This window comes from Musa acuminata, chromosome BXJ1-7 (assembly GCF_036884655.1).
Source record: "Musa acuminata AAA Group cultivar baxijiao chromosome BXJ1-7, Cavendish_Baxijiao_AAA, whole genome shotgun sequence".
NCBI classification, from domain to species: Eukaryota; Viridiplantae; Streptophyta; class Magnoliopsida; order Zingiberales; family Musaceae; genus Musa; species Musa acuminata.
In genome coordinates, this window is record NC_088333.1 from 4,866,027 (window position 1) to 4,881,837 (window position 15,811).

Here is a 15,811-nt window from a genome sequence, read left to right on the forward strand (position 1 = left end):
AGGGTGACCTTTGTCTTCTCATTACAGACATCATATGAAGGCAATGTATTTGATAATGATTGATTAATAATGTTCTCTATATCATTTGTTTTTTCATTCCAACGTGGACACTAGCCTGCCTTAGACTCTTTGGCCAAGTATAACGTCTAGTTTAACCAACACAGTAAGCTTATGCCTCTTCGATTGATTCTTCGACAATGCCTATTAGATGGATACTGACAAGTTGGGGGTGTCTGACTCGTGCCTTGAATTGACCTCCATCTCTCAACAAGAGATTATTCCTCACCAATGGGCACTCTTCGAGAGTGAGGGAGTCGGGACACTCAACCTATATGCCTTGGTACTAAGGGGGATTAGGGTGCTTGACCTCCGCATCTCAGCGAAGGGTTGCTACTCCCTGACGGGCCCTCCTCAACAACATATCAATTCTTGTCAACGTGAGCCTAACCCTCCTTTGGGCTTGGAGGTTAGCAATGATGGGTGTCAATCTTCCAATCTTTGTGGTTTGGTGGTAAAGAAAGCAGGGGGTTGGTTCCTGTCCTCCACGGCTCAATGGCGATGAAAAGGGAGGGTCAGGTGCTCGACCTCTTTGTCTTAGGCAGAGTGTGTATGTGATCGAGTTTCTTGATCTTCATGGCTTAGTAGCGACGAAAATGGAGGGTTGAGTGCTTGAGCTCCCTACCTCAAGCCAAAAAAAGAGAGTTAGATTTCCTGATGTCCCTACCTCAGTGCTGACGTGGGTTGTGGTGAGGATCATAAGCGAGAGATAGAAGTAGACGACAAAGACTCTCTTATCATTGAGGGACCCATCTCAGGTGGAGAGGCATTTTTTCTGCTAATGGTGCCTACATCTCCTGATCCCTTCTTCTTCTTTATTTTTTTTGTATGGGCCACCAAGTTGATGAGTTACATTAGGCAGTGGCCTACCCACCTCAAGCAATGGAGTGGTCACCACTTGACCTTCATACTTTGGGCATTATTTCTTGTGTCTCCCGTCATAATGGATTTACTCATATACATATCTTTTTTTCGATTCATGCACTTTAGATATATTTTACCTTGTGCTTCTTGCTATGGTGGATTTTTTTATCATGGGGTTAGATTTTTTTCAATTCACGAGCCCTAACACATTCAATCTCGTGTTTCTCGAAGTGACGGTTTTCTTAATTCACGTGTCTCGAATATATTTTTCTTTATGCCCCTCATTGTAGTAGATTTCCTTTTATGCGAGTCAGGTTTCTTTGACTCATGCACCTCGGATATATTTTATTTTGTGCCACCGACCATGATAGATTTTTTCTTATGTGAATTAAGTTTTTTCAACTCATACACATTATGTATATTTTATCCTATACATTCTATTATCATGAATTTTCTCTTACATAAGTCAAGTTTCCTCAACTCACATATCTTAGACATATTTTACCTCTCATCGTGATGAGTTTCTTTTTACATAAGTCAAGTTTTCTCAACTTATATGTCTTAGACACGTTCTAGTTTACGCCTTTTACCTTAGACCCTTATTCACATAGGTAAACATGTGGATAGGAACTATTATCTTCACTTTTAATACTATGCAAAGATCAAATATATCATTGATTAACGAGGTTCTCCCAATTCATGCATACTCACCTCTCACTCTCTACCTTTTTGGTTACCTTCTAATCACCAACTCAGCTTACGCCCCTCATTTTAATCTTCACTTTTCTCACCATATCTCCCTCACTATCAATCTACCTATTTACCTCTTCTTCCTCTACAACCGTTTCTGTTTTTCCCTACACTAACTTCTCCCTCTTTCATCGATGCCTTCGTCTCCGCTCCTCTTTTTTTTCTTTCTCTCTCATCCTTATTTCTTTATTATCCCTCTATCAATGATTTTGATTCCTCTCGTTGCAACAATTACGTCATTTTCATTGCAATCATATGTAAACTTCATTAGCTCTAGAGTACATAATATTAAAAATATGTCAAATTTAAATATGATTATTCATCAATTCACACAAAAATAACAAAAAAATATAAATTCATCGTTCTTATGGGATTATTACTCCATCGTAAAAGCCTGAGATAAAATGAATAACATAAATTGGGATCGAATATAGCTGATCCGAAGTCCCTACGCATATGTTTATATGTCTATATGTAATATATTGTAAACCTACGTAAAGATGGCCCATTAGTATGTTAGAGTCTAATGGGCCGGAAGCCTATCGGGCTCACGTGACACAGCCCATCAAAGACGTATCACCGACTACGAGCACGTGGTCTCACGTGATGTCATGTCGGGTAGGCCTCGCCATTTGCGGCGCGGACTTCAAACCGACTGCCATCAGAAATTGAATTCGTTTAACATCCGACGGTTCGAGTCCTCCGTTTCTCCATTTGCTATAAATACGTGTTTGCTACGGCATTTCGCGTCCTTTCGAGGCTCGGCCGTCCCCGCTCCTCTCTTTTGCGGTCTCCAAACCCTAGCTAGGGTTTCGGTCGATATAGATTTCTCCACTCTTATCTTCCTCTCTCGATCTGTCCTTCGTCTGATAGTCACCACCCGCTCGGTGATCCGGATCGTCTGGTGGTCGCAATGGAAGCCGCTCGCAAGCGAGGGAGGCCGGAGGCTGCTAATGGGGTGGGCGCTGGCTCGAAGCGGCTCAGAGGTTGGATTAAAATCTATTACCTGTTATTCTCCGTTTCTCTTCTCCTTTTCCTTTTTCGGATTGCCGAGGTTCTTATATGCACTATGCCATGCTTTAGTGTAGCCTCTAGATTTCGGAGAGGGAAATCGTGGGTTCACTGTCGCCTTTGATTGTTTGAGATTTCTCTTGTTCATGCAAAGATTATTGTTTATTTATTCTCGTGTTTATTTTGAGCTAAATGGTATTTAAGGTTATAATTTTTTTCAAGAAGTGTAGTTTTCACCTTTTTTTCGCTGTCATAAAATTATTATGTTACTTGATAGTTATGTTCTTCACTGATTCAGAAGGGCTTCCGTGGTTTTAAGGTGGATGGTTCTGTTTGATTTGTTTAGTGTCTGATTAAGACTTCAGATGCATTTTATTAGATAATTTCATTGAGAGAAAGTTATTGATGTTGTTGTTCTGGTGTTGTAGCAGAGGGCTCTTTTAGCTTCGAAAAGCTACATGTTGCTTAATTTTATTTGTGAGCCAATATTCCTTTATCACGACGCAGTTACCTTCCCAAGTGTCCTACACACAAAAATAAAAACATGTACAGATGTTTTGCTCTTCTTAAATTTTATTTACCTCAATATGCAATATGTATTGCTGAAAAGTTTGATAGAGAGACGTGTAGCTTATTATCACAACTGCCAGTTTTATTATCAAAGTTTCTTCTGTCTCAAAGTAGATGTCCTTATTTTTTGTTTCAGCCTCTAAATGACAGTATGACACAAAGATTTTATCTAGCTTAAATAGCTTTAGTTGGGTATCTTTTGCAGTGATATGGAAAGCGCTTGGTGCCAAAAGGCACCAAGGTCTCAAAATGCTCGAGCCCAAGCGAAGCGAGACGTTTTAAAATATTAAAAATATAAAAATTAATATAATTTATAAATATGATTATATAAATTAAAATATTATTAACAATAGTTAAAGAGAGAGAAAAGAGTCACTGACAGTGAAAAGTGGGGAAGGAGAGGGTTGCGGTGATGGAGGAACTTTTAGACGCCAGTGCAGTGGAAGAAGTTCCGGACGGTAGCAGCATCGGCGGAGGAAGCGATGGATGATAGCAACAGTGGCGAAGGAACTTGTGGACGACAGTAGCGACAACTATGGAAGCTGCGATTGACGATGTATTGGGCGGAGGAAGCTTCAAAGGTGTCTATCGGTGGTGGAGGAAGTTGCGATCCTCTCCCCCGACGGTGGAAGGAGCTGCACACGGAAGCAACGATGACGGAAGAGAATTGCGCATGAAGGCTAGGTTGTCGGACTCGTTCGTCAGTGACAGAGGAAGCCTTGGTCTTGTGCGTCTGCGGCGGAGGCAGGAGCAGAGGAAGCATTGGCGGTGGAGGCAGAAGCTGCACTAGGGTTGATTGCTCGGGGTCGCGCGGGGGTGTGGAGGGTTGGTTTTATGGGTGCTGTAAAAGAAAGTTGCTAGTTGGTTCAATCGTACTGTTCAACTGAACCAAACTTCAAAAGTTTGGTCAGGTTGCTTCATTTGAACTGAGCGTTCGCCCAAGGTGTCCGACGCCTAGGTTTAGGCAAGTGCTCAGGCGGCACTTCACCGAAGCATGTTGCCTGGTTGACACTTGAGGTGCTCGGGCCTCGCCTCGCCTCACTCGAGTGCCTAGGCGAGTGCCCGGGCACCTATTTAAATAAACCACTGATCTTTTGTAGCTTCCTTTATATTTTGATCAACCTAAAAGAAGGTGCTGGGTCTAAAAACTTGGATGTCATGCAGAAATTCCAATGATTATAAAGATCATGAATGTTTTAAGTTTTTAATTCACTACCATCTTGTTGCATCATTATTTAAAGATAATTCCACTGTGCTGCTATACCTCAATTAAATTGCAGTCAGTCTCAATTATTGCTTAATGAATGAATATGTCTTGTTATGATTTTCTACAGATGATAAATCTCTGGTAATAGTCATCATGGATCTCCAGTTTGTCATAATATAAACAAGTTTGAGATATCTACTTATTAATTGAGATTATAGTGTTGATCTGACTTTCTATTGTAAATGAAAATTTTATTGCTAAAATTTTTTCAAAGGTAGTAGGTTGTTTAATGTGTACTTGAACTATTAATAGTAAATGAGCAGAACTTAACTGAGAACACGTAATTAATGTTATACAGAAACGGACTCATTCCAATCTGGTATAGGAAGCAAATCGAAGCCATGCACCAAGTTTTTCAGGTTCTAATCCTAACTCATCTAAAATCAACATCCTATAGCAACTTTTGTTTCTGCAACTGTATATGAAAATTGAATTAAAATTTTTATACTTTATGGACCAGTGTTTTTGTTGCTAATCTATCAGTCATTTAAGATTGTGATACAGGTTTATGTGCTCTAATCAAGTTAACAACACTGAACAGCGTAAATTGGAGTTCACAAGAGCTCTTTGGTTATCAAAATCCTCAACATCATAGCAACCATAAAGCAAGATAAATATGATTGATTATTGATACAGCTGGTTACTTCCAGTTACTTGGTTACTTATATGCAATTGTTTGCTATTTGTCTTAGCAAGTTGAGTTTTGTTTGTAATTGATGTTTTTATTGGATTAATCCTGAGTTTTTTCAAAACAGTATTATTTTGTCAAAAGATAATATTTGTGCACATTGTTTGTCATTGATGTTGTAGGGATCTTCTTGTTTTTCTTATTTGCAGTATAAAAAGTAAGTTTAGATTGACCATCAAGTACACAAATTGTTAAGAAATATGTTTTTGATGTTTATCGAGCATGTAGATGACAATAGTGTGACATCATTTACAAATCTTCTAAGAAGGCAAGATTGCACTGTAATGCCAGACCACTCCTTCCAGTTGTTCAAGGGAAATGCAATGGAACATTTTTATATGCATGACATTGTGTTTCCATTAAAGATGGCATCATTTATGGAACCATCTTGACTCATTTGACAACCTAAATCCCAGTTGTGAATAGCACACTTTAATATTATCATATTTGAACAAGTAGTTTTTATCTAATAAGCAGATATAGTAAAAGGATGAAAATGAACTTGTTATTCACATTTGTCAAACTGTGAATTTGTTTGACTAATGTGCAATAAATTGGCATATGGTTGACTGGGTGTCCTTTGATGAAATTTTTCATGAGGAGCATTTCTTTGGCTACTTTGTGGAATTGACACTTGGCATGGTATTATGTGAAGAAAACTTTAAACCACGTAAACTGGTGGCAGTGGGTGTTTCTTGGTATACTTGGTAATGTCTTGTTTGGTGTCCTCTGTCACATGCTTGTACTCTATAGATAGTGCTTTTTTGGTGGTCATTCATGACTCTAATTTGTTCCACATAGCATCCTTCAAAATCATATAATTTTGCAATTTTTTGAGACTAAAATGGTATGTTTTCCTTGGTTTTTGTGTATTTTTCACATGCTGAAGAGCTTTCTTTAAATAGTCATGTTGTTGACAGTATTATTTCAGTATACGATGCCTGATGTTTTTTTATCTGTTTAGTTATTTCATCTTAGCTTTGAGGCTACTGTTTTAGGGGGTGCTTGTTGCAGTAAATTTGATGTGGTGTAAAATGGGAAATGACCTCAAGTGTCTTATCATCGAACTTCAATCTGTAACTTAATTATTTTAAATATTACTATTGGCTATGTTTCATAAATTTGGAGACATTTTTTTTTGTGGTTACCAAGGAAACAACCTTTGTACTTGCGGAGGTAAGATTGCTTGCAATGATCCTAACCCTGACTACATATTGGTTGGAGCCTCTGTCCATTGGACGGTCCCATTCCTTTTCTTGTCATGTTGGATGTTGATTTTGTGTAAAAATCTTGTCCTATTAAAACGTGCATTTTTTTAATTTATTTTCATTGTTTATGGCTTTCAGTTATTTTTATATGCCACCCTGATGTACGAGTTGCTACTCTGCAGCACTGCTGGTTGCCCATTTGGAGAGGGTTGCCATTTTCTCCATTATGTTCCTGGTGGCCTTCAGGCTGTTGCACAGATGACCAACTTAGGGAATTCAGCACTTGGACCTCCATCGAGGAATCCAGTGGCTCATCCTGCCATTCATGATGGTGCTCCTGTACCCCCTGTGAAGACCCGTATATGCAACAAGTACAACACAGCTGAAGGCTGCAAATTTGGAGAGAAATGTCATTTTGCTCATGGCGAGCGGGAGCTCGGCAAGCCCATCTTATCTTCTTTGGATGGTCCAATGGCACCGTCAATGGGGGGACGACTGGGAGGCCGATTTGAGCTGCCTCCCCCTGCAGGTGTGGATGCAGCTGCTGCTAGCTTTGGAGCCTCTGCTACCGCAAAGATTAGTGTGGATGCATCCCTTGCAGGCGCTATAATTGGTAAAGGTGGGGTTAACACGAAGCAGATTTGCCGAATGACTGGTGCAAAGCTGTCCATCCGAGATCACGAGTCAGACCCGAATCTGAGGAACATTGAACTGGAGGGATCTTTTGACCAGATCAAGCAGGCTAGTGCAATGGTTAGAGAACTAATTGTTAATATTAGTGCCAGCACTGGAATAGCAGCCAGGAATCCAGCTCCTGCAGCATCGGCTGGCCCTGGAAGCAACTATAAAACCAAGTTGTGTGAGAACTTTGCCAAAGGAGCATGCACTTTTGGTGATCGTTGCCACTTCGCTCATGGGGCAAGTGAGCTTCGCAAGTCTGCTGCATGAAGAAATGTACCTTCTTTCCTTGCCATCATGCCTTCTTTTTTATCTTATCATCCATCTTATGGAATCTCTCATAAATTTAGAGACATTTCTCATATTTTGAGTTGTATTTATGCAGTTAATGGCACTTTCTTTTCTTACCGTCCCTTTGATTAATGTGTTGAAAAGTGGTGCTTGTTGCTGGCAGATTTGGATGACTCGAGTTAAATAATGCTAGTTTTCTGGATACTCGCGGATTAATTCCGATGTATCGTACATGTGCAGTCGCTGCCGGTGGAGGAAGCATTTGATTGAAAAGAGAATCTATTGTACGAAGTTCTTGCAGCATGTGGTGATCCCTGTGACCATATTTAGATGAATCGATCCCATTGCTTGTGTGACGTGACCACCCCACGCGGCCAACTTGTTGTTTTGTGAAGCGGCAACAGTAGTAGCGTGTGCAGAAGCCATCTAATTCAAGTACTTAGTGCCCGTGTATCATCCACCATGGCTTAGGAAGATTTGGAAGCCACTTCCTCGAGTCAGACCAATATATATATATTATCATCAATTCTCTCGTTTAATTCAGAATGATCCCTTGGATCGTACTAATATATATATATATATATATATAAGATAAGGCGGTGCAAAAAGTCAATGATGGTTCGTACTAATTTATCACCTATATATATATGCCAGTCTCTCGCCCGTATTTTGTGGTTAGCATATCGGAATGTCTGTATCATTGTATCTTTTTACATTCAACCTACAGGACGCTTAAAAAATGTTTCTCGTTCCATTTCTTTTACCACAATTCACAACAGTGTTGCAGCCATACGCAAGTAAAAGGTGATCCAAGTATTCGAAAGAGCATTGTTCACATAGTCCAAAAAAAAAAAGGGGGGCAAAACCTTCTCCAGTGTAGTATTTTATTCGAGCTTCTATGTAAGATTCATATTTAGAGTTCCCTAAGCCAAAGATTTCCCTGCAATTCTCTGTAGAGCTACACACAGACAGAAAAAAATATGCTAGCAAATGCTACATATTTTATGACCTTTGGTATCGTTTATTTACAAGGTGGCTATAAAGTCTAGGAAACAAGAAAAATTCCCACGTCCATTATCAAGCTAAGAGATCCACGCTGACTCAAACCCAGCTGCAATTCCGATCCATCCTCCGAGAACTCAAAAAATCAAACCAAAAATAAGAAGATAGATGAAGAAAGAAAGACGACAAGGACTCGGCAGTCTTCCTCGTAAGCAAGCAAAACATGAACCCCTCCTCATACATCGGTCATTCATGTGAAAGCAACGGGAAATCGATCAAGTCCTGGAAGATCAAACCCGTGTCTCCCAAGGGTCCTCCGGAGACGCCCTCCTTCCACCACTCGCCGCCGTCTTCCTCCTCCACGAGTTCTTCCTTGACATCCTCCTGTGCACCGATCGCGGCCACCGGTGTAGCCTGCTTCTTGCTGCCTGTTCCCGTGGCGGCCTTCCCCGTGAGTCGTTGCACCAGCTCCCGGAAGTTGTCGACGTCGGTCTTTATGATCTCCGGCGTGACTATGTGCACGATTCTGATCTTGCGTTTCAGCTTCGATATCACATGCGAATCCTTGCTCGATGTCAACGAAGCTGGCCGATCTTTAACTGCTTGGCTCATGTTGCCTACGGATAGAAGAATATAGCTGACAGAGATATAGATAGGTAGATCTAACTTATATCCAGAGAGGGAGGGAGAGAGAGAGAAAGAGCTAATGAGCACTATGAGGGGGAAATGAGAAGATAAGGGACATGTCTTGGAGGCAAAATAATAATAATAGAAGAAGAAGAAGAATAAGAAGAAGAAGAAGAAGTATCAGCGTCAAAAGAATGGGAGAAAGAGACTTCCCCGACATAAAAAAATAAGTGCTTAGCTTCTATCCACTTTTTTCTTCATGCCATAAGGTTGTACTTCTCTTCACCTAATTAGGATGTGCTATTGGTGAATCTTTACTATCCATTACCTTTATGAGCTGATAAAAGTATCTATAGAGCAGCATGTCACAAAGTCTAACCAAATCCCTTTCTCATCATAAACTCTCTCTCTCTCTCTCTCTATGCAGAAAAGGAGATGGTGAGCAGTTCCTGTTGTGATGATGGATCATGGTTCATTATTTCTGACAGATTAGTGGTCATGACTTTAATACCATGAATCATGTGCCTTAGCATCTCTCAGCACTCTTTAATGTTGTTCTTATCCCCCTCACCCTTGTCTGATCCGAGTAACGAGGAGTTCAACATATAAACTAAGCAACAAAAATGAAATGTTTCATGATCAATCATCAATCTCTACTTTATTCAAGTAAAACCAAGCTGCCTTTGGATGCCTTCATGTGATGCTCACAAAGTGTTGGCCAACCAACAACTAACAAGAACTAAATATGTACAGATGTTGGATCGATTAGACATTTTAGTCTTAGTCTATGTGCCAAGTTCAAAGGTTTTTCTTTCATGAAAGGGAGGGAAGGGCTGTTTAAGAGCTTAGTTTGTGTTTTGAGGTAGCAGATTCTTGTTTTTTACTGGCCAAACATGGTTCTTCTTGGGTTTACAGAAGAAAAGAACAGCAGTAACTTGTTTTGATTGCAAGGATTCACAGTGCTTTCATCTCTTTTTCTGCTTTGAAGCTGCATACTTGCAACCTGCTATTTCTTCTTCTCAAGAAATGTTACCAAATTCCTCCCAAGAGATATAAACTTAAGATATGAACATTAATTTAATGGAGTAGCTACTGATGTTCCAACTGCTACAGCATGCCCTTTCTGTACTGACCATTAGAAAAGTCTTTGAAGGCTGTGATGAGACTTCACAGAGATGGCTTTAAGATCATCTAAGGTCTTGAATTATGTGAGTCTGCACTTTTCTTTGGTGCAAGCAACCAACCATCAACTTTTCCACCCTCCTAACAATGTGTTCAGCTGGTTTCTGGTGTGATATCAGATTGATGTCAAGAACAATAGAATTCTATGCACAAATTCATCAACAGGCCATTAATCAAAGCTAAAATTGGTACTATACACCCTATTGGTTACACTTAATCCTCTTGACTTGAGCTATGTCGATGGCCCTTCCTAACTCCATAGGTTACATGCACAAGTTGTGATTAACATAATGGTTATATATACACTGCAACATTTAGATGGGTTAGAGAAATTCAAAATGAGACGCTGATAGGGCTCCATACTGGACAATGCAATTAACATCACGTATCGGGATTACTCGATACTGTCCCCCGTCTTTAGATCGCCCCAAATGGGTGCAGACCTTATTATATCATAGTAGAGACAATAATATGCCAACCGCTAAAGATTAACATAATGTTCCATCTTATAATGCATCTATCTGTATAATAATAATATTATAGGATGGGCACAAGAGGTAGACTTCTCACCTTCCTGAATCCGAGATGCAGGTTGGAGAAAAATTAAAAGCTGGGCCAACTATCGAAGATATGATTATTTAGTTTGAGAAGAAGGTGACTGACAAGTCTGGCTTTGTTCCTATGAGAAATGGATTCAATTACTTAATACAAATGTCTCCATCATGCATCCTAGATTTTGTTTAGGGGTTCCATGTTGGGTCCTCACATCTATATTGTTGATGCTCGTGATTGGCATAGAATTGGACAGAGAGAGAGAGAGAGAGAGAGAGAGAGAGAGATAGAGAGAGAGATGCTGAAATATTTAATTGCTTCCTCGGAGAACCATAGAATCGTTGGGTCGATTCAAAGGGAGAGGAAACCTCAAGATCAGGGGAAGGCACAAGGAACTCCGTAGGTCATATGCATTGCATGGCAACCTTCCCACGTAAAGGACTCTCGGTGCAAATCTCCAAAGGGAAGAATACAGAAACAGTGCGACTCCTACCTCTATTTATGGAGGAGGATTTTGATTTTGTTTTTGTTCATCCCCAGCAGCAGGCAGATACTGAATCAAAGGTTGTGTCTTGCTTCGATAGAGATCACAATGGTACGTAATCAATCCACAATGACAAAAGAAAAGATTGCTGTTTTTCTTTTGATGTTTGAGAGTTTTATTGTTTGTGGGTGGGGGGGAGAAAACAGAGCAATATTGTGAACGAGGAGATCGTCGTGAAGGTCGGACCGTGCGGGGACGTGGTGAGCCGAAGCGTGGAGTGGGATGAATCGAGCTACGGGAACGTAAAGCAGATCCTCGTCACCTATGGCAACGCCATCAACTCCATCCAAATCATATACGACATCAATGGCACCGTAGCACTCGCACACAGGCATGGTGGCGATGGCGACTACTTCGACTGCGTCAGTGATCTCCTTCCCCCCCGCTCGTATCTCTCCTTCCTTGTTTCTGTACCCGTTGTGTGGTTTGCAGATCAGCTTCGAACCCTGGGAGTACCTGACGTCCATCGGCGGGCACTACGGACCGGTGGAGCAGCGAGGTGCGGTGGTGATGAGGTCGCTGAAGTTTGGCACCAACCGGACGAACTACGGCCCGTTCGGGCGGGAAGAAGGCACTCCCTTTTGCTTCAACTTCCACTCCGGCCTTGACTTCGGTGGGTTTCATGGTCGCTCCACCGGCAGCCACCTCTCCGCCCTAGGCATCTACGTCAAAAGCATCAGCCTGAAGCACCATTTCAAGCCTGATCCGCCTCGGCGCCTCGCCGCGCCGCCACGCCTGTGCTCCGCTTCAGTAGATCCTTGTTACTGCGTGCCTTAACACACAGTTCACGCCTCGCCATACTTCGTTCGCCGACGAGCTTACCCTTACTCAAATATATGTTATTCAGCGATGACATTATGATTCCCATCACATAAGCTTTTCTTTTAGTTGGAAATATATTAATTTACAGTTAATAAGAAAAGAATATTTTCGTTATTATATATCTAAAGAGGCATTAAAGGTCTCTTATGAATTATTGAAACACCAAAAATAATAACAATGTTTATTTTCCTCAATTGTGTTATATAGTCGCATAATGTCATGCATGAAATCGATAAGTTATTTGTTTTGCGAATTAGTCTTTTAAATAGGAGGATTCTTTAAACGAAAAAACATAAAACAGAACTCCAATTAGTCTTCCTTCGCTTGCGGTAAGCTGATGCGGCGGTGATCATACTCGACAAATTTGGCTCGCGCCTGATTCGAATTCATATCCCCCCTCTCTCGATCTCTCCCGCCTATTCTCTCTTCGCTTCTATCTCGGATGCCAAAAGGGTTTTGGGGGCGCAGCGAACACCTAAACGCCATCGGAGCTGCTTCGTCGGTTCTCTTGATCGGAGGCGGCCGCAGATCTCGCCGACGGCGTCGGAAGGTGTGGCGTCTCGTGATTACGAGGATCTTATGTTCCGGCTTTTAACCCGTTGTCTTCACGTTCGTTCGAATGATCAGTTTGTTCTTATCGCAATTTCTCGTTGGTGTTGGGTCATTTGATCCTAGAAACGCACGATTCTTTTGATCTATTAGCGAGAAATTGTTGCTTCGTACTTTCTGTTTATGTTGATAGTGGATAGGTTCTTGGAAGAGGGGAACGATTGGAATCTTGTGATCATTTCGGATTGTCGCTTTGTTATTTCCTCGATGTGGATCATAAAGAAGACAGGGAGCGTCAGGGTCTTTCTGCTATTCTTGTTCGATCCACACTTGTTGGGTCAAGATATCATTCTTTCTTTAGACTGCAAATTGGGATGCAAAACACAGAGAGAGAGAGAGAGAGAGAGAGAGAGAGAGAGAGAGTTTCTGACAGGAGCATGCTTCTTGGATCAAGATATCAAACTTTCTTTAGACTGCCAATAGGGATGCAAAAGAGCTCTTGGTATATCAGAGTTTTTTCTGACAGGAAATACAGCGAGGTTCTTTGCTGATTGTTTTCTCGACCAAGAACTCTGGACCTGTTCAGGCTTTTGCCACACACAATCTTGCTGAGAAATCAGATAAGGCTGATGACATGCCCTCGGAGAAGTGAAAAGACAACGCCCCCTTGGTGAAGCAAACGGTTGAAACAGCCTCGGAGAAGCGAACAGGAGGCGCACCCTTGCATCTGCTTTTGGAGAATCAAACAGATGACATCTCCTTGGAGAATCGAACAAATGATCAAATCACTTTTGTCTATGATCCAGATGGATATCGATTCCGATCAAAGTGGTTCTCGTTGTCAAGAATGGAGAATAGAATGATCAGAAAATAGGACTGGATCAGCAACCACAGATGCGACGGAGCCTCATGCTGAAGATAATGACACCAAAACACCCTTGAAGGAGGAAAAGACAGGAGGAGATAATTCAATCCCTGTAGAGGGCCTAAATCAGTCGTGTACTTTACGCAGAAGCACTCGATTGTCTCAAGTAAGTCGGGGGTCATCTCCTTTAGTGTTTCTTGCTTCAAAATTATAACTGCAAACAAGTGACTTTGGGCTTCTCATCGACAGGTTGTGGAGAACAGCAACAAGATCGTGTGGATATGAGCAGGTATTTATATCGTTTTCCTATTGCATTTGAAATTCAAACTACAACAGTTGCTTGTTCCTTCCTAAAATTTTCATTTCTCTTCAGACAAATATTGTTGTTAACCTTGTGCTGTCCATTGTTTAGTTATTTATTACCTCTGTTCTCCATTCATATCTGCTTGTAGACACAAGGTAATATGTTAATTTGAACTATGATAAGGAGGTTGGTTTCTATATGAATATTTTGAAAGTCATATTAATGAGAAACAAGTCCCTTGAGCATTATGTGATTGATAAGTGAAATTCTTAGATTAGCATCCTAATGTGCGGCATTTGTTTAATTGGCATGTTTGTTTTAGATATTTGATTCTGGTACCGCATAGGCTGCAATAGCTTTCCAATATGACCATATACGTTGATGATTTGGTTGGATAGAATACATTTGGAACACTATTGTGACACCTATATTTTGAAATACTAGTGTTCTCACAATCATATATAAAAGACATGTGCAGCCGAAAGTAGTGTGAGAGGTTCTCCTGCATCACATTTTCAACCAAAATTATAATCATTTTAAAACTAACTTGAATAAGTCAATGAAATCACCAAGAGTCGATCTAGGCTAATCAAGTTTAATTTAGTTCAATTAATATTTGAGCTCAAATCTAACAATAATATTGGGCTAGATTGAGCCAACCCATCTATTGGTCATATGTATTATATATGATTGGACATGCATTATACAAAGTTGGCCCAACTTTGACCCATGGATTGGTCATATGCGTCGCATATGATCGCCTATGATGGTTGGGTTGGGTTAGCCTACGGGCAATTTTAATCCAATTAATATCTAATTTCATATCATAATATATATTCATTAACAATATAAACAAAAACATAATAACACATTAAAAGATAGATAAACTTTAATATAAAGAAATAACATTCTAAATTTGAATAGAAATCCTAACATACTAAAAGATAGACTAGGAGATAAGCTTTAATACAAAGAAATAATCTTTTAAATTCAAATAGAAATTATGCTTTCATGTATATTTTTAATATATTCTAGTCAAATAAATTTTAAATCATTCAGAATAGCACATTTTAAATTTCAGATCAAAGAATATCAAAAAAATTAGATAACATATTTTAATCTAATAAAAATTTTAATCCAGATAAGATTAAAGATAAATTGTAAAGCTAGAAAATATTAGATAAAACATATAAATTTTTAACATATTTAAATCAAAAATAAAAATCTTGATTAGAGGTCAAAGAATATTGTAAAAATTTTAATTGATTGACTTTAATGCAATAATAAAAATTTTGATATTTAAAAAATTGATAAATATTTTTTGTACTACAAAACTTTCAATATTTAAATAATCAAATAAAAATAATTTTTTTTTATTTTTAAGAAAGGTAGGGAAACTTACTTCTCGTCAGCATGGTGTAACTTCTCATTCCAGCTCGGCTAAGTGAGGAATGAATGAGAGAAATCCTTCCCCTTATATAGGAGGAGGTGAGTCTCTATTAAAGAAAATCTATTTTTATTTTTATATTTATTTAATATAAATTATTTTTATTTAATATACTAACAATATGATATCATCTTATTTAGAATACTTAATAGTTATTTTTTAAATTCGTATTAAAAATAGATTAAGATTTCTTAAATTATAAAGAAATTCATGAATGCTGCTTGCCATGATACAAGGAGCCTCTTTGATCTCTAAGCACAGAGCAAGCAAGTCTATGGGAGGGTAGCATGTTTCATTAATTATCTAGGCATTCTTTTTCTGTATGTGTGCATGCATTTTGCAGTTTTGTATTATTTCTATGTTGGCGCTGAAATAATTTACCTCCAACTGTAAGGTGACAGCATCCAAGTTTTGTACAATTATTTTACCCAAACATTGTTCTTGGAGGAGAACTAGAGGACAAATTATTATGCACAGCTGAAACCCAGTCTGATCAGATTGATCTTTAAAAAAAAAAAAGAAATATAGCATAT

General features: G+C 39.5%; 3 protein-coding genes across 3 annotated transcripts; 2 read left to right on the top strand and 1 right to left on the bottom strand.

Moving 5' to 3' along the window:
• The first annotated feature begins 2,407 nt into the window (after positions 1–2,407).
• Positions 2,408–7,500, top strand: LOC135678389 (zinc finger CCCH domain-containing protein 31-like). The gene is made up of 3 exons (XM_065191136.1): positions 2,408–2,657; positions 4,818–4,878; positions 6,598–7,500. Exons 1-3 carry the CDS (start codon positions 2,585–2,587, stop codon positions 7,361–7,363), a joined length of 900 nt encoding a protein of 299 aa, XP_065047208.1. The 5' UTR covers positions 2,408–2,584; the 3' UTR covers positions 7,364–7,500.
• Positions 7,501–8,632: 1,132 nt separating this feature from the next.
• LOC135680105 (uncharacterized) lies at positions 8,633–8,998 on the bottom strand. Its single transcript, XM_065194092.1, has one exon. It carries the CDS (start codon positions 8,996–8,998, stop codon positions 8,633–8,635), a length of 366 nt encoding a protein of 121 aa, XP_065050164.1.
• A 2,214-nt stretch (positions 8,999–11,212) lies between these two features.
• On the top strand, positions 11,213–12,246 carry LOC135679865 (jacalin-related lectin 19-like). Its single transcript, XM_065193847.1, has 3 exons — positions 11,213–11,342; positions 11,438–11,653; positions 11,724–12,246. Exons 1-3 carry the CDS (start codon positions 11,340–11,342, stop codon positions 12,066–12,068), a joined length of 564 nt encoding a protein of 187 aa, XP_065049919.1. The 5' UTR covers positions 11,213–11,339; the 3' UTR covers positions 12,069–12,246.
• The last annotated feature ends 3,565 nt before the right edge of the window (positions 12,247–15,811 follow it).